Below are 18,381 nucleotides of genomic sequence, written 5' to 3'. Positions count from 1 at the left end.
TCAATTAAAATGCAACATTACAGCAACAACAGTACATGGCTTATTCATGTGCAGTGTCCCCCTGCCTCTCTCGACATACAGACCTCCGTGGCAGTTATATCTCCATCGAAGGCAAAGTCAGTTTGTTCGCTGTCTGTCTGCTTTGTCAAAGCCACGGAAAGCATTCCGAGCGGCAAAAAAGGAGGAATACAAACAGAACAGCACCCCAACATTGTAAAAAGCGCTTTGAAACGACACGCGTGTCTTCAGCCTTTATAACGACAGATGGAAACAAAATGGAAATGCACAGTTTGCTCTTCCGAGTCAGACAAACGCTCCAGAGAAGGTTGGCAAAACGGCAGCGAAAGAAAATTCAAAGAAGAGCAAATAAAAACAACACTGTAGCAAGCAGAACAAACTCGGAGAAAGCAGAGACCTTCAGTCAGTCGATTTATGTGGCGGAATTGAAAACCTGACTTCCAAGGCTCTCCTCTCCGTGCATATTTGACACTTCTCTGCATTACATCACGGAGATCACGTGAGATCCAAGGGCTTGCCCTTATCTTGGCACTGCTTACCGTCGGGGAAAATTAGCATTTCAATCCGGAGCAATGCAGAGAGTCAAGAATAATGGAAGTGTTTTCATGCGGTCTATAAGGAAAGGAGTCATGGATCGGAACAATGACACAGAGACGGACGGTTAGGCACAAAGCTGTGTGTTTAAATGGGATTTAGCCAGGGATTAGTAACTAAGCATAGGGTACTCAAAAGGGGACATATTATGGAAAAGTGACTTTTTGATGTTTGTGTAAGAATCGGTGGGTCTTTGGAGTGTATGCCCATCCATCAGGTGTGAAACCCTCAAAGACAGAATAGGCAAACAGATTAAAATTCAGCGCAGATTAGTTTGTTAGGATATGATAATAAGGGAAAAAAGCTCGGTCATAAATGGAGGAGTCCCTTTTGCTCGCTTTTTGTCTTCACATTTTGAATGGCGGCCTTCACGCAAATAGTGGCCACTTGCCTCGTGGCAATGCCTTAGCTTCGCTCTGGTTGTCATGATAACAAATGACACACACACACCATTTTGGCAAGAATATGTTCAGCAACACTAAAAAGAAGAAAAAGAAATAGTGCCTGATAATTCTTGATCCTACGGGTATGGACACAAAAGCGTGTCACAGTCATTAGTTAGACATGTGAGAAATGTTTTAAAAACTGAAAATGCATAATATGTCTCCTTTAAAGTAAAAAAGAAAAAATAAAGAAAAAGCTGGCCTTGAGTGTCTAACTCTCTTATTAGGCCAGTCAAACATGAAATGGTGACTTCTCTGGATGACGATGAGCGATGGAGAATGTGAGGTTCTGAAAGTAGGACAGACACTGGGACACCACAAGTCTCCAGGTCGGCTCTGGACTGGCGAAAACAGCAGAGCGCCGTACGGGACAGGCGCCAAAGGGGTTCAACTCTTACACACCTCCTCTTCCTCTGAACTGTCATAGTCATGGTAGCCCTGGGCTATGCAGGCGGTCAGCGAGGCTGCCTTGGGCTCCAGGTAGCAGAGGCACAGCGCCAAGGGGAAGGAAAGAGTGAGGGCGTAGGGCACAGAGAAGGAGGTGGAGAGCAGAAAGAAGAAGATGAAGAGGAAGCAGGGGATGAGCGACGGGGACTTGATGGGCAAAAAGTTCTGCGCGCACTCTGGCAGGAAGCGCATCTCCGACAGGTCGGGGAAGCTGAGGTACCCGTCCTCGTCCAGGACAGCTGACAGGTCGGGCAGGTGCAGGGAGAAAGAGAAGAGCGTGCCGCCGCGCACCCTGGCGCTCTGCTCCAGCCGCTGCTTGCGGGCCGACAGCAGAAGCGCCCGCTCCGCCAGCAGGGCCGCTTGGCGATCCGAGCGGGCCTGCTGGCGGCGCCGGCCGGCGCTGTCCTTGACCGGGCTTACCGAGGAGGCCCGCTTGCGCGTGTTTTCCCTGCACCGTCGCCGCACTTTTGTTGATGACACGGGGGATGAGGGGAGTGAGAGCTCAGAGCCAAGCGGGCTGGTGGTTAAGGCACAGGGGGAGCACTAATGGATGGAGAGGACGCGTGGGTGCGCGTGAGTGGCGATGGGGAAAGGAGGCCAATACGCATGAGCACACATGAGTAAAAGTGTGGGGTTAAAAGGAAGGACAGGAGGAAAAAGCAAATTAGTAAAGCATAGAGAGGATGAAAAGCAAAATCTAAGCTAGAAGCACGTGGGTTATTTTCATCAGCCACAAGGAAATCTCCAAACGGAAATGGATTTCAAAGTTGTGGAATATAAACACTACCGCGGCCTCGAAACGCTTCTTTGTCTCATGGCGCCGAGCCTGCTGCATGGCGGTGGTTTACCTTTGCTTCTTGTCTGAGCGGCGTCAGGGTGCCGGCGGCGGCGGCGGCGGCTTCCGTCGTCTCCGCACGGGCATCCTCCCGCTCCGCCTTCTCTTCCTCTGCCTTCTTCTCGGTGGTCACCGTGGTGATGATGTCTCCCCTGGCGTTGGCGGCGATGCCGCTGTCCTTCATCAGAGTCTCGTGATTCTCGGTGATGGGCGCTGGAACGGGCAGAAAGACGGATGAGATCTGGAAGGTTGTGGGCATTTTGTTATCGGGATGGAAACAGCACAGTGGTGAGAGCTCAGCAGCTCCCGCGATACCAGTTTCCCTTACTCACGATTTCTTAGGCAGCTCTATTATGAGTTAGACCCATATAAAAAAGCTCCAAAACCTATTCCTGAAAAGACACATGGAATTTGGAATTTGACTTTGAAGCAACCATTTAACTCATTCACTCCCAAAGACGTTTTTAAACGTCTTTTCAGACTTGGTCCAGAATTGGCTGGTACTGAGTACTGGTAATGAGTTAAAGGCATCCTGAAAGAAGCCATTTTGGCTATTTCCAGCCCCACTTCAAAGACCACTAGACTTTGTCCGATTTGAACCACCTGAACTGGACAGATGTGCGATAACTGCATCATTTTTCTTTTTGTCTTGAGTGTGGACAAAGCAAGGCGACAAAGTCTGAAGACCCGCCGCAAGTCTCATGCGATGACCTTACCTCCGTCCAAGCTGCGTGACATGTTGTAACGTTTGCTGGCGGAGCGCTCGAAGAAGGGGGCAGGGCGAATGATCTGCGAGCTGGCCCTGCGAGTTTGAGCCTGCGTCCTGCCGCTGTAGCGGAACTTGGAGCCGAGGGTGAGGAACTTCTTTGGGGGCGCCTCAGGTGACACCAACCTGTTAAAAGTTACACGCTACAAATCAAAGCCATAGTAATGTCGAAAGCATTTGGTTGAGTGCTTAAAAATGGTCTTCGAGTGACCAGGATGTGTCGAATTGCTTGCAAGTCTTACCTGAAGAAGGTGTGGTGTTCAACACAGACCTTCCACAGCCGTTTGGCAGCACGGTGGTTGGGAAGCTTGAAGCCGATGGTGCTTTCAAACTGCTCAAACTTGAAACCAAAAAAACGATGATCAGATCGACTAAAACAAGTGAAAAGCGTCTTATTGTAGAAGTTAGAAGAGTTCTTTACCTCGCCGGGCCGGATTTTGATGTAGAAGTTGTTCCTCTTGTAGGAGATCTTGAGGATTTTGGGCCAGGCGAAACGGTTGATACGCAGCCTGTCCCTGTAGATGAGGAGACCACTGGCACACACTCCTAACATGATCTCCACGCCTTCCGAGTCCTAAGAACAAACACACCGGAGGACGATAAATGACACACAGTACCACACTATGTATAGGACAGCACTGACTGTTATCAGGATGAAGCAGGCAGGTGGCGAGTGGAATCAAGCAAATGGTTCTGCTACCTCAAAAGTAGGACTGGAGGGGTGCCTAAGCAAGAATGGCGGATGACATTATGCTCTCAGGTGGAAGCCATTTGCTAGGGGAGAGCCGATCCAAAGCGGGAAGTCTTACAGGGATATTGAAAAGTGTGTTCAACCACATGCACATGTGGAAACTGCACACACGTACACACAATAAGCAGCCGCTTACCTCTCCCTCGGCACGAGCCAAGCCTTGATAGAGACGCCCTACCAACTTTGCATTCGGTGAGAGAGGAGACAAAAGAGGGAGGCCGGTCTCATACACTGTGTAACTTCTTGTCATTTATTCAACAGGATAATACTGGACCGGACATTGACAGTGAGCAACGACGCTCACTCGGTCTCATCAAGACTACTTTATCGACTCGGGTCGTCTTGATATAAATCCGCGAATGTAACAATCTCTCGCTCGGTTGTACTTGACTGGTGATAAGAGATCCACGTATGATGGCATGGTCTCAACAGATGCCAACTCGGCTCCTCGCAAGCCAAAGTAGAAGAGGTGAAATGATGAGTCAGCAGTGCAGTAGCGGTGGTGGTGATGGCGCAAGTGAGGCATCGCAGTGGCAGCCATGACTGCTGATAGTGTGCATCAAATGCATTTGTCTCATGTTGCCTTGAATTAATCATCATGTATAATCAAGACAGAAACACACCTTACTCAAACCAATGACCCCTTTTCCACTCATCAGGAAAAAAAACCCAGAAATGAACTATCACTCCAGTAAGTTAGGGACCGCCCAGTCTTCCACGTTTCTTGACATGTCGCCACAATAGTGTTTAACTTGACATGAATTGGACAGTATTATTACTGGTAACGTTGTCCGATATTATTCTCAAAAAGCTCTGACCCATTCACCCCCCGCTGCAGTTGAGTAAGTAAAACAAAAATGCATGAGCCCCCTCCAGTTGTGCACAGTGACTAAAGCAAACCTAAGACTATAATCGAAGCATTCTGGTTACCTTGGCGTGGTGGAGATCCACACCGTACATGGACAGTTTCTTTGCATTTTCCAAGAAATGCATTTCGGCTTCAGCCGGAGTCATCCCCCTGATTGAACGACAACAGCACACACGAGGAATATTGAAGAAAGGACTGTGAAAAGCAGATAACACTGTAGAATTCAATCAATTTCAACAGGAAGCGGACCTAATTCGGTTGTATCGCATAAACTCCAAAGTGAATCAATTTCCTCTTGTTGTGTTTGTGGATGTTTTCAGTGGAAACAAGCAGCTGTGACTACATCCATTTTTAGTACGGGCGGCCTTTTGTGAGAGCCTCACACTGACTGCTCCTGTGCTGCGCCCTCAACTGCACCAAATTACTCACAAATCGTTGCGATGCAGAGGGAATATGGGGCTAAGATGCACAACAGATGCCCCCCGCCCCCATTTGTGGAAAGACGCAAATCCATTTATGAGGAAGGTGTGGTGCCTTCCTGAGCGTTATCACAGATGCTAAAACAAAACAAAACAAAACAAAACAACAGCATAACTTAAAATGGTCCAGTTCTTAAGAAATCGCATTGGACTAGTTTACTAATTCCAACAATTCCTCATATGGTGGTTGTTACAGATTTGTTTTTTATTCAACTAAGTGCTCGGTATTTCTTGGAAATAAACCATATAATGGGGAGAGGCTTTATTTATACAAAAACAACCCAAACAGAGGTACAATGAGGAACTGATTAAAAACTCATTCACTTCCAAAGACGTTTTTAAACGTCTTTTCAGACTTAGTCCAGAATTGGCTGGTACTGAATGAGTTAATCAAAATGAAAACTTTTTGGGGGATCTGATTCACTGATTAACCGACATAACAATCACCGGTAGTTGCAGCCCTATAATTTACTATCAAATAAAATTTCCTCCCTGACTGAAGGAGGCGTCTATTTGCGGTGCTGCATTTAGTTATTCACATGGTCATTATTAGAGGAAATACGGCATTTTACAGCCCTTTTCTACTGGTCCCAGTATAGGCAAACGTATCATTGGACCTGAGATTGCATTTGCATTTACCAAAACAAATGGAGAAAGGTCATTCTAGCCAACTTTACAAGGCAAAAAAAATTGGCATCAGAAGAGTGCCGATGATTCATTTACTGCAAGTGGGCACTCTTTCAGGAAATACTTGATGACGGCTCTTTTGTCACCTAGCTCACAAGACTTACTTGTAGGTCTTGTGGAGCTCCATGACTTTCTCCTCCAGCTCTTTGGTCTGGTTGGGTGCGAAGCGTAGTTCGCTGATGTAGTCGCTGCCCAGCTCCTCCGGATCAAAGTCGCCCAGCTCTGACTGCGCGGTGTACGAGCCCAGAACGGTGTGGGTGGCGAAGGAACAAGGGAGACGGCCTGAAACGACGTCATCTCGAAGCTGCAGGCACAGGTAGTACCTACGAGGATGGAGACAACGGGATTAGAATGTCACTTAAAAAGAAATGAGATTCTTATCATGCTGTGCCAGTGACAATCAAAGAAAATGTCAAAAAAAAAAAAAAGAAACAAGCCAATGCACCTTGTGATATCCTCGGTCAGCTGGGAGGGGTCCGGAGGGTAAAACTTCACGTTAAAAGCAAAGTTCCAGGGGCCGGCTGAGAAGCAGAAGGAAGTTTGGATAAATTTTATCGAGCAGCATTTACAGTCTTCGTCTGCTTGTCCCTGTAATACATGAGTTGTGCTATTGGAACATGAGCTGTGTTATTGTTTTGGAAATGGAGTCATGAAAAAGCATTGTATTGGATATACATAAAGACACATACTCCTGATCTGCTTCTTTAGGTCCTTGGTGGGATCCAGCCAATTCTGCCATAGACAGAGAGGAAAAAAATAGATCACGTTCTATTTTTGAAACGGAACCGACACATGGGTCTTGACATTCACGGTTGTCACAATACCTTCTGTTTCTCCACATCTCTGTACGTAATGCCAAAGTAGTCCTTCTCCAACAGATTAAGGTGATCACAGACTTTGTCAAAGAGAAATTGGCCTTTGACCCGCTTCTGTGAGGGGAGAACAAACATGTAAAGTCAAACGTCTAAAGTCAACCGATGAGTGCAGTGATCCCTGGCCGCTTTGAGCGTCAACTTTTGCGGCTTCAGTGTTTCACGTTTGTTTGTTTTTTCAAATACCAAAATTAAGACAAAAAATTCAAAAATTAAGCTAAGCTGCGCTCCAACCCCGCCAAAGCAATGTGTACCGACTGTGGGGGAGAATGTAAGGCCGCTTGTCGGCAACGGGAGGTTGGTTCGCAGCCTTGACTGTGTTGGGAGTCTTATTTTGAAGGTCTCATAATTATATATATGTTTTTGTCAGCGGCAAATCCTACCTTGCAGTTTTCATCTTTTGCCGGGGGGTGAAGGGGTAGGGGGGGGGGGGGTCTGGTTCCCATCAACCGTGACAAATAAGGGATTCCTGTATACATATTTCATCTTACTACGCCATCAACTGGGACCTTCGATGCGGGTTAAGCGGGACCCATATATACCGATAAAGTGAGCATTTTCTTCTCTTTCCGATCAAAGTCAGCGATGGCCCGATTATCGGATGTCTTTGAAAGGTCTCAGGTTAGTCTTTTGAAGGCCATGGATAAACCTGTGGCGAGGGGTGTGTTTAGAGGGATCCACGCTGATCTGCTGAGTCGGGACTGACATTCATAAAAGTTAAAGCGGTTCGAATATTTACGATATTTAATTCCTTATGCGGATGGTGAAGACCGAATTAGTCCGAGCCGGGGCTCCCTGGATGTGCGGCGAGACGTAATAATAGTAAAACAGGAAACATGTGTACATCTATACGGTTGTCTCATTGTAGCAGTCAGTTGAGCCATTAGCTTAGCACCACTCACGATCGTAACCACACTGAGTGCACAGATCTCCTGAGAACTGTGCAGTGTTCCTGTGTGATCGTGTAAGAGCCACAGGAACAATTGGTGGGAAATTTAATCCCACCAGGATGTCTCTGAGAGTATTAGCAGAGTCCTGTCAGACTAATGCTTGCTGCTGCGGCATTGATGGCACTGCTCAACACTTTTAACCCACACACCGCACTGGCATTGCCTTCACGCCCACACAAGGGTTTTTCAAGAGCTACTTTTGTTGAATATTTTCCTAGCACAGTGTTTAATTTACATAAACCACACCCACACCAAGTTTCGCTGCCCATGACATGGCAACAGGCCGGGCAAAGATCCAGAGCTACAATCAAGCGAAGGCTATAGCCCAGCATACGGACGACACTGTCTAAAACACTCTCGCAAAGAGGTACTGTCATGCAGAAACATATGCCTCTTGGGATAGTCGAATCACCGAAACTTCGTTCCACATTTCCTAAACCTTTGTAGAGAACGTCGTCGGGCTAACATTGTTGGTCATGAATTATCTAAGCTAAAGTTGCATCATAGAGGCAACTCTACTAAGCATTTTAAGTATTTAAACACCCTTTCTTTTAAGTATTTCCAGGCCATCTTGCTTAGATAAGAATGTTCCGAAGCATTAAAAAAAAGAAAAAAAAATTCAAAAAGGTCCACATGCTTTCACCAAAGCCAAGGTAAGCAGAGCTGTACTAAATTTTGTTGGCTGAATGGCTTAGCGTTAACAAACAGCATTGGATTCTGATAATTGGCCCACATATGATTGCTTGGTTACGTTGTCCACACAGTGGAGGTGGGGAGTGTTTGATGATGTGTCCAGTCGCACCACATACACACGATAGAGTGTATGAAATGCTGTTTCCATGAGTAAAAAATGCTTTTATTGTCATTATAAGCACTATAAATTGTAAATCACAGGAAAAGACTATAAATTCATTTGCGTCCCTAACTCCATCCAGTGGGTCTCACCTCCACATTCAAAGTGTAGTCAGAACCGTCCAGTAGTGTCACCTTGCATTGCATGATCTTCACCTTCTTCACTCCTTTTAAAGGAGACCTAGAGAGACGACTGGTGGATGACTGGCGGGATTCTTGGTCGTCTTCTTGCGTCTCCTGATGGGTGAAGATCATACATATTTTAGTTTCTCAAAATTAACACACATAAAAAAAACAACAACAACAACAACAAATTCTAGGAGGGGTAAACTGAAATCATGAATATGTGTCACATTGTATAGAACAAGGGTCACCAGTGCGGTAGCCGTCAATGACCACATGACTAGCTCAAGGACTTTTTCTACAAATAGATCACCAATGAAAATGTAAACACTGGCTTGCCTGTTCATATCTATCCATTCCCAAATTTCAGTGAGAAATTGTTAACATGATCACAGTGTCTTCAGAATAAATTAACATTTTATAGCAATAAAAATATTCACGGTAACTTGAGAAAATTTGCTTTTTCAAAAATCTGTATCAAAGTGGTAGTGCTTTGCATCAATCAGTCCCCAAGAAGTAGCTCTCATATTCAAAAAGGCTAATGACGCCTGGTTGTTTAAAAAAAAAAAAAAATTGTACTTTCGTTCCAATATATTTAATGGTTCTATCAAATTACTATTTGGATAATAAAAAATTTTTAAACATGCATATCAGCAAATCAGGGGACCATATAATAGATGACTGCAGAGGGGAAAAAAACTTGCGTTTGAAAGGTGATTTGAGGAAGAGGGTGAAATATCTCATGGCATGTTATTGTTTTTAGCTGAATGAATGACTTTACATTGCGAAGAACAATGACTGGCGAACAGAAACCCGATCCAACTTCCACTTTCATGGCGACGTCTTAAACTTACCACCAGTTCTGTCACATGTCTGCCAGCTAAAAATAGAGCGCGCTTCTCCAAATAAGTTTCTGTCGCTACATGATAATCAAACACTATTCACAGACGCTTTCAATTATAGGTCCAGGCCAAAACGTCTGGATCAATCACAGAAAACTACCGAGGCCTAAAGAAAAAAAAAAAAAGGTTCGTATCAAACTTGGATTATGTAAGTATTATAAGCCTGTGTTCATTCATATTCAAGGCATGAAAGCAACTCTTCCGTAATTCCGTCCTGGCAAGAAAAGCCACATAGCTTGGGTCAGTGGGTTTGAGCACCAACACTTTTTTTGCATTCAGCACTTAAAATTGGGACACTGACCAAAAGAAGTCATGCTGTCATCATTCTTGTATTTTTGCTCAATCTTCAGCCAAAATTTGACACAAAAAGGGAACAGCTGCATCCTCATAGCAAACGCTGTTAACCAGGAGTGTGCATTTCATTTTGGCAGCTTTGGTAAGGATGATAAAATACAAGCTTGAAACCAGCTGTGATGGGTGAACAAGAAGCCACAGATGTACAACATGTTCACACATTTGTGCAGCTGCTCTTAACATGAGCTCATGATTGAATTAATATAGTCAGATGATTGGAAGAAAGTATACAAAGGGGTGGAAATTTTGTCGAAACTCTCTCGAAAATGTTGGTACATTTTTGGTAATGATTATTCCTAAAGCATTGTTGTTGTTTTTTAAATGTAACAGATACAAATATAAGCCAATATGCGAGCAAACAAATGTTATCTTTTTTAAATAAAAATGTGTGAGAGCAACAAACAAAAAAACTATTTTTGATGCCTATTTAAGTTGGTGCTATTTACAATATAGACATGCTCATGCCCATAATTATGATAAAATACAAAAACACTTTGGGAATTAATGATACAGGAACTAAATAGAAATGTCTTGTATATTTTACATTTTTAGTTTAAATTTTAATACATACATAAAACACAACAAGCATAACTTTGTTAAATGTTTGTTAAAAAAAGAAGAAGATAATGCTATGACATTGTAGTCCCATTTATATTATTCACTTTATAGAGTCCTGTTTGAGTTTGAAAACATTAAAATTTGAAATGTTGTAACTCCAGGCAGTTTGCATTTGCACCGTGCGGAAAAACTTCTGGATTCGTTCGCCAGTCTTCTAACAATGTTGCAAGGTAGAATTGAGAGGCGGCTGGGTTTGTAGGGAATCCCAACAACCACGAAATGCACTAAGGTAACTTCTATAGGTAAATTCTATTAATACGTGAATCTCAATACTAAAGTGTGTAACCGAAGTCATCATTTACCAGTGGAAAGCGAACACCTCCCCTCTTTGTCATGTGTTCCTCTGCATCTGCTCCAGGCAGAGAATGATGACTTTTCCCCACACAAAGGCACAATTGACTCAGGCTGAGCCGCCGGGATTTACGAGCAAGATATGATAGAAGTCGGCCATATGACCTGTTCTTTCCTGGACGGCGTGCTGTGTCCCACGGCGGCCGGAAGCTGCTCAAGCTGGTTCTGAGGCGTAGTGGGTTCAGCGGCTTTCGGGTTCTCCCTGGGAGTCTCTGTGCTCTCCTCTTGCTGCTGCTGCTGCTGCTTGGCCTCAGAGTCTGCGCCTGATTCGGTTGTCATGGTAAATTACGCTGGAGCGGAAGAAGAAGAGGATGAGTCAGCTGACTACTTAAGGGGTACGGCGCACTCCATTTGTTTCAGCTCTGTTAACCGAACAGAAATTCGAGACACAAGCAAAGATTTCGAGATAGGGCTGGAGAATGAACAGGTGATATGAATAACCCATAGATGTTTAGTACTGCTTTGTTGTTTGTTTGTTTGTTTCTACTTCCCGTTTTGGTTCTTGTCACCTGTACTGACGAACAGTTTGTCAACAAGAAGACTTCCATTTGGATATTGTGATGGATGTTCAACATTTCAGTTCACATGTGGTTTTATTTTGGCGGGTTTTTATAATCCCCATTTTGGTTCACATTTCAGTTGGTTTGATAGGAAACCAGAGCCGGTATTGACGAACATTTTGTGAACAAAAGGACTTCGATTTTGATACTTCTGATTTCGGAGTGCCATTTGTTTTTGCTGTTTGACACGACAGAAAGAAGGAGACGACTACATGAGCTTCTTGCACAAACAGTCGGCGGGGCTCCCTGCCATAAACGTGTCGCTTGTGATGAAATCGTGTTCCATGTGTGCATTTAGTTTTGTCTTACATGACAGCAGTTGAGTTTATTTTATACTTTTATACCCATGTTAAAAAAGTGGTATGTGAAGTTTAGGACATTTTGTGAGATCTCACAAAGCTACCTCGGGATTGAAGGGCAGGTCAGAAAAGAAAACCACACGCGTTATGTCCCACAGGTCCTAATCTGAGCTAATGAGAGGAAACAAATGACGGCACGTTTTGCCAAACAAGAGTGACAGATAGTATTTGGTGCTCTGGGGCCCCACTGATGTTAGCTAACCCACGGTCTGTGCTCGAGAGATCAGAGGGCATGTGTGCAAGATTTGTGGGTGTCTTGATGTTGCGGGGGTTGCTAGTGGTGGACGATTACCATTCTGCGGCCGCCCTTCTCTTACTCCCTTCGGCTCTATTTATAGGGCTCTGTTTATTCCGGGCTCGGGAGGATGTCGGGGACACCGGATCAACAAAGGCAGCACTGTCGTGTGAGGTATTCCCCCGAAAAATGCTTTGCACCAAAGATCAAACTCAAAAGGATAACGAGATTGCAAAGCATAGCGCTATATAAAGAAACAAAACTAAAAGTGGCCCCCACGACTGCTTTTTACATTAACAACGCTACCATATGTTTTAATGCTATAGGCATAAACCTTTCACGTTTCAGGCTTCCCGCACGGGTCCATATGTCCTTCAGAACCTGGACCAAAACGTAAGGAGCCTGGCTGCACAGACAGGTTACACGATTACAATAACGCTGTGATTCAGCAATAATCAAGGACGACACTTGATATCAGCGTGCAAAAATATCTTTGCTCAAAACAGAAACAATCTAACAACTCCAAACTGTAACGATATTACGTACTGCACAGTTTACTCAGGTTTCCATTTCTGGACTTCAGCTTTGAATTATTTAGTGCAAAAGTACATAAATGACTTCAAATGTGAACTAGAAATAAGTATACAGGAATAATGAAAGAATAACTTGAGATCAGAGAATAGTCCATATATTCACACACATTGAAAATAATATTGTGAAAATCATAAACGGTGGTACAAAAATCTCTGTTGAAAGGCGTGACTACGTGATTAACTCATTCAGTACCAGCCAATTCTGGACCAAGTCTGAAAAGACGTTTAAAAACGTCTTTGGGAGTGAATGAGTTAATAAAGTACTTTATATTGACATATTGATAGCGATACTAACGCCACTGGTGTCAGTATTTCTTTTTCATGCGATAATAAAGAGACTAAACAGATCCCAACATGAGCTCACACTTTAACAGCCTCTTTAACTCCCAAACTAAAGCGCATTACACGTGTATATCAATGTCAAGGGCTACCAAAACAAAATGAACTTCCACTCCTGAAATGAACGGTAAGGAATTTCAAAGCGGCTGTAAATCCCGCCTCAGGGCATTTATAGCAATTCTGAAATTGCTTTCCCTGAGTGGATTTAATTTTGGTCCTTCCAAACATGCTGATTGGGTTGCTTTCAAATACCCAGACGATGTATCACACCGCAAGGTTGCAAGGAGTTGATTAATAACATATCATTTACAAGCTTCTGCAGCAGGAAGTGATCAAGTCACATGATCCAAATGGTAGGGCAGCGAACCTTTGCCTTCCACAAACTATTAGGATAGAGAAAAGTGGATCTCAGCATGACAGAAATGTGGAGGAAGAATAGGTTCAGTCACACAACCCAACAAAGCACACAAGTCGTCTTGTGCGTGGACCACTACAGGCATTATGCGTAAAAGAAAGATGCCTTCACCAGCCATTTTAAGATGGTATAAAGAGAGGAAGGCGATCCAATTCAATCACAACAAAAGTCACTGCAGTCTTACGCTTTGACAAGGCACTTTTAGAAATTGCTTGAGTGTGTTGAAATCAGAGCTCAGCGTTTATCGCATTTAGAATTTCAGCATGTCCAGATAGCCATTGGAGTGTTCAACAAATGCCAGCTTTGCTTCATTTGCTGTTTATTTGCGCGCCTATCACTTGATAGCTCGTACAGCATACTTCCTCCTTACATTCTTATGACTAATATGTGATCTGTAGGTATTTTTTTTCAACACCAGAATTGATTTTTCTTTGCCAACTACATTTCAAACTATTCGAATAAGAGTCAAGTAGGCAAAATCAAAAGCACAATAAAAGCGCTCGCATGTCTCCCCTACATATACAAAGCATGAAGTTTTCACCAGGGCCCAAAATAATCCCAACGATCGAAATATTCAAATATATCAGATATCTACCAAATACAGTGAAACTCCTCTACAACGAAATCATGTTTGCAGCAAGACATTTTTCACAACAGGGGACTTTTCACGTTAGCAAATTTATCTCAGATGTAAACACAAAAAAAAAGGGAAAGAAATTGCGAAATTTACGATCAGCATTCACTTTCACGTACATCAATTTCTTGCATAATGACTTTTACTTTGCTTTCTCCATCTTTCATTTTTATTGCTTTTATCCTCTCTTCGAGCGTTAAAGCTTTTCTTTTCTTCACTCCTTGGTCTGCAAAGGTATGTTTTTGTAGCCATTTTAGCAATGCAACGTTCGTGCTGCGTCTGAAACTAACAATAACAAATACTTCCTGTACTACTGCGCATGTGTAAACCACTGTGGTGTTTGCTGTTGCCATTTCCGAGCTAAGCAGTAGGAGTCGCTGTAGGCTGAGGTTGGATTAGACCAGTGATGGGCAAACTACGGCCCGCGGGCCGAATCCGGCCCGTTGGTCTTTTTAATCCGGCCCGCCGAAGGTTGGTCCACAATTAAGGTTCGATGTGAATGATTGCATTCATTTCAATTGGACTTGTAATGACAGGCACTTCACCGCCAGGTGGCGCATTGACTTGAAGTTGCAGAACATGGGGGGGGGGGCAATCTTTTCGACCACCTAGTACCTCTGTATCGATCTACTTCTACTGGTCTGATCACAACCCATCTGCAGCGATGCACAGGCTAAAATAGGTCATCAACAACACTTTTGTCATTTAAAAAAAGTATATTAATACCGTACTTTCATGCTTTTGTTCTGTTGATGTTTGATATGGACTGTCAACAAATGCATTTTTTTTTTAATGTACCATAGCTCGTGCTGACCTGGCCCTTCTGTCAAATTTTAAAAGTCAATGCCGCCCCCGAGCCAAAAAGTTTGCCCACCCCTGGATTAGACTCTTGCGGAAGGCTTGTTTTCATTATAGCGAATCTCGTTGCGGCAGAGAAAAATATTTCGTATAACGCAACAGGGGGATTTTTCTTTGTAGGGGGAGCAGAAAAGTGGGAATGGCTTTAATGCATGAAGATTTTTTTCACACTAGGGGGTATTTTCACCCATGTAGGTTTCGTTGTAGAGGAGTTTCACTGTATCTCCCAACAGTGCAGGTTTATGTACAGTGTATGGCTACATTACATCGGTGTCACTGAACGTGTCAGTGCTAGTGAATGGATGGACATTTTGAAAGTTCCATTTGAGATCACCTCACATATGCATGCACAGGATGAGGCATGGCCATCTGTGCCGAGTGCCATTAGCCCGTGTACAACACAGCTGGGCCCCCGCCCCCCATACCCCTCACTCCCAAGCACCCCGGAGGCGCGCGGGGTTTGCATCGCCGGCGTTTTTCTGACACATCACTCCAGCTGAATGGCAAGCCGGCCCCTCCCCGACATGGCCGCTGGGGGCTGACAGCTGCCGCGCACAATCCTAGCCACTGTAACAGGAAACCATGTTGCTGGGTCTGGACGTTTGGATTAAGAGTTTCCAGATCCCTAAAGTGCTTTTAAGTGGCCTGAATTGCAAACAGAAGGGAGGGCTGCGCGATTTGATTAGTTTGGTCCGAAACGACCTGTTTTCTTGTCTGTAGTCATGAGACTATCACACAATCTCCATTTAAACCCAGTTAATGTCTTTTTACATTGAATTTGAGATAGTCAACTATTCTCCATCTCTAATTGCGATGCTGGTCAACTTCAGATTATAATGAGACGAGACAGAATTTAACAACGGGACTGGGTGATTCCAGATTTAGGAACGTAACGCGAAACATCATGTAAGGTACCAACCAAACTGAATGAAAACATACGCGGCTATCTGAATGGGTCAGATAGTTATGGAAAAAAAATACATGTACCACACCGCACTGTACTGTGCCTTACTTGAATGTCAACAGTGCAGTAAATGTTCGTATTTACATCACAGCTATACCCATTGAAGTGGACGGTGGGCACTTGTGACATCAATTTTAGTCGACAGCAGATGGTAGTACAGGACAAAATCTCAGTCTAACCTAAACGTGGCAGAGCAAGGACTGAGATCTGGGGGTGGTTAAGAGGGATAAAAAAACTCCACAACAGTCTGCCTCAGTTATGGTGATCCGTGACTATTTCATGTAAGTCTCGGTCCATAATCAATTCCACTCTAAGAAGTGTCACAAAAACAACGATGACTTTTGCAAGCATGCTGGCAGTCAAATTCAAAAGTTGATTCAACTTTGAGGGCATTTTTTTAAAGGTACAACTTTGGGGAGCGTTCAACGGATTGCGTTTCGGCTTCCTTTCCAAGAGGACATGTGTAAAACATTGCGGGGCTACGCTTTCAAAATCCTGCTGCTTAGCGCGATGCGTCGTACCGGCCTTAACAATTCCAGCTATCCAAACAAGCCGTGCTTTCGTCTTCAGCGTCTTCTGCCAGGACACTCAAGTCTGCTCTCAATCCAAGTGAAACCGTATTTCACACACGAAAAGTACAAGGTCGTCCAAAAGGTCCAAATCTCCCTCATTCCCTTTTTGCATGCGCAACAAAATACCACCATATAAATATCGGCAAGTCGGCAAAGGGGCTCTTGCGGATGCCTCGCCAACCTTGCTTTGGTCTATCTTTGTGACAACCCAACTTTAAAATGGAAACTACAAAGTGGCACGCTTTGATCACACAACGCTAGCTTGCTGCAGTAACAACATCACAACACCACGTCCTCACCTGCAGTGATAAAGTGGGCCAGGCTATTTGGTCACCCTTTATGTTGGAAATGCATACAGTGCTGAACTCAATTGTTTGGTGGAAAATGGGTTTACTGTACCTCCCAATAAAGCAGTTTCTTGGGAGGCTGGTACAAATGACTGACACTTAAATTCCTTTCAAAATTGGAAAATTAGTTGTTATACGAGTACACTGGCCAATGATCAGCCGGTCACAGAACAAATGAAACTTGTAAGTCAAGGAACTACTGTAGTAGAATATAAAATAGTTTAACAGTTTATGCATCACGATGTAATGCTTTACTGGCCATTAAGATTGTGCTCATTCTCATGTACGTGCCATCACCATCAGGGGGCCGCACAATATATACATGCTACGAGAATAAGAGGTTCACAACTATTGTTTTTTTTCCGCAGAGGATAAAGAATGCATGCCATTGAGAATTGTTATATCGTCTGCCTACATGTGTGCCTGTGCCAGTTGCTTGTTGTCAAATACTACGGCAACCTAACTAATACTTTTGTTCGCCCGTCTATGGCATTTCCATTGCACATTAAGCAAGAAGACCTTCAAAAATTGGGTCTAATCCTCAACCACTATTTAGTTCTCGAAGCTGAAAATTTCGATTCCCTCTCTGGGCGACCCCCCCCCCCACACACACACACACAATAGCCAAGTCATATCAAAAACAAAAAATAAATCTGAAATTGAGGTACCACTGTATAAGGAGTCAATCCGATGAGACTTAATTATCCTAAAAATTGAGCACATCATTCCTTTTGGTTTAGCCACAAAATGAGAATCCACAGACATACTCATTAAGCAGATGAATGGAAAACAAAGCCTACAATGTTGAACATCAACAGGCCAGTGTGCATTTGTCCACTGACTCGAGATCAGCTCCTGGGAGGATGCGAGGATGCAAAAGCAGCCACACCGAGTGAGTGTCACCCTGACCACGCCTACCCGCACTGCAGATCACAAACAGCCCCACAAAATGTGTGTCGTCCTGGCAGCCGATAACCTTGCACATTACACCCCCCCCCCACACACACACATTTACACACACCACCACGCCGAACCACCACTGGAGACGTCATTTTGAATCAAAGTTGCTGTCGCCAGTTGTTTTCTTTCACTTATTTTTCTTTCGCCTCGAGGCTACATCAAACAAGCTAGCTCACCTTTTAACGTACAGCCTTGTAGCTTTAGCCACACATCAACTTTAGCTTTTTATGCTAACGTTTAGACAGCAAAATGACTTATTTGAACGCAGCTCTCCTGACAGAAACGTCACTGTGTGTCACCAACGTACGTCCACGACCGTGAAAGCGGCGGATCTGACGTGACGACGAGCACCCCTCCCCTATTTACCGTGACGAAACATACAAAAAAATGTGACAAAACTGTTTTCATTACCAGAACCGTTCCTCGCTGGGCTGGTTACGCGGGTTGCATACGCCGTGCGTAGGCTTGTGTTCCCTGACAGCTCCGCCGATCTACCGCCGTTCGCTCTCCCTCCGCCCTCAGCTGCGTCCGTGCCGCCCCGAGGAGAATTGTGGGAAATCGAGGCGCACGTACGCACACACTGGCGTTGCGTGCGCACGCTCACGCGCGCTGTCTCTCATCTTGCGCGCGCGCGC

The 18,381-nt window shown here is 44.3% G+C and overlaps 1 protein-coding gene across 13 annotated transcripts in view; it reads right to left on the bottom strand.

Annotated features, from left to right (window-relative positions):
* Positions 1-18,381, bottom strand: part of epb41l3b (erythrocyte membrane protein band 4.1-like 3b) — a 35,156-nt gene that overhangs the window by 11,089 nt on the left and 5,686 nt on the right. For 3 of the 13 annotated variants that reach the window (XM_086128576.1, XM_086128582.1, XM_086128584.1), the window contains exons 1-15: positions 18,158-18,302; positions 11,016-11,200; positions 8,656-8,799; positions 6,713-6,817; positions 6,578-6,620; positions 6,334-6,409; positions 5,993-6,211; positions 4,785-4,872; positions 3,991-4,035; positions 3,525-3,677; positions 3,346-3,443; positions 3,054-3,229; positions 2,351-2,550; positions 1,458-2,045; positions 84-140 (exon numbers count right to left, since the gene is read on the bottom strand). In XM_086128576.1, the coding sequence (XP_085984702.1) occupies positions 84-140; positions 1,458-2,045; positions 2,351-2,550; positions 3,054-3,229; positions 3,346-3,443; positions 3,525-3,677; positions 3,991-4,035; positions 4,785-4,872; positions 5,993-6,211; positions 6,334-6,409; positions 6,578-6,620; positions 6,713-6,817; positions 8,656-8,799; positions 11,016-11,189 (2,166 nt within the window). In that variant the 5' untranslated portion in view covers positions 11,190-11,200; positions 18,158-18,302. The other 10 variants (XM_086128579.1, XM_086128578.1, XM_086128577.1 and 7 more) reach the window with 10 other exon arrangements.

Source organism: Hippocampus guttulatus, chromosome 14 (genome assembly GCF_054856545.1).
Source record: "Hippocampus guttulatus isolate MCC_2025c chromosome 14, RoL_Hgut_1.0, whole genome shotgun sequence".
Taxonomy (NCBI): Eukaryota; Metazoa; Chordata; class Actinopteri; order Syngnathiformes; family Syngnathidae; genus Hippocampus; species Hippocampus guttulatus.
This window is presented reverse-complemented; position numbering and strand designations above follow the sequence as displayed.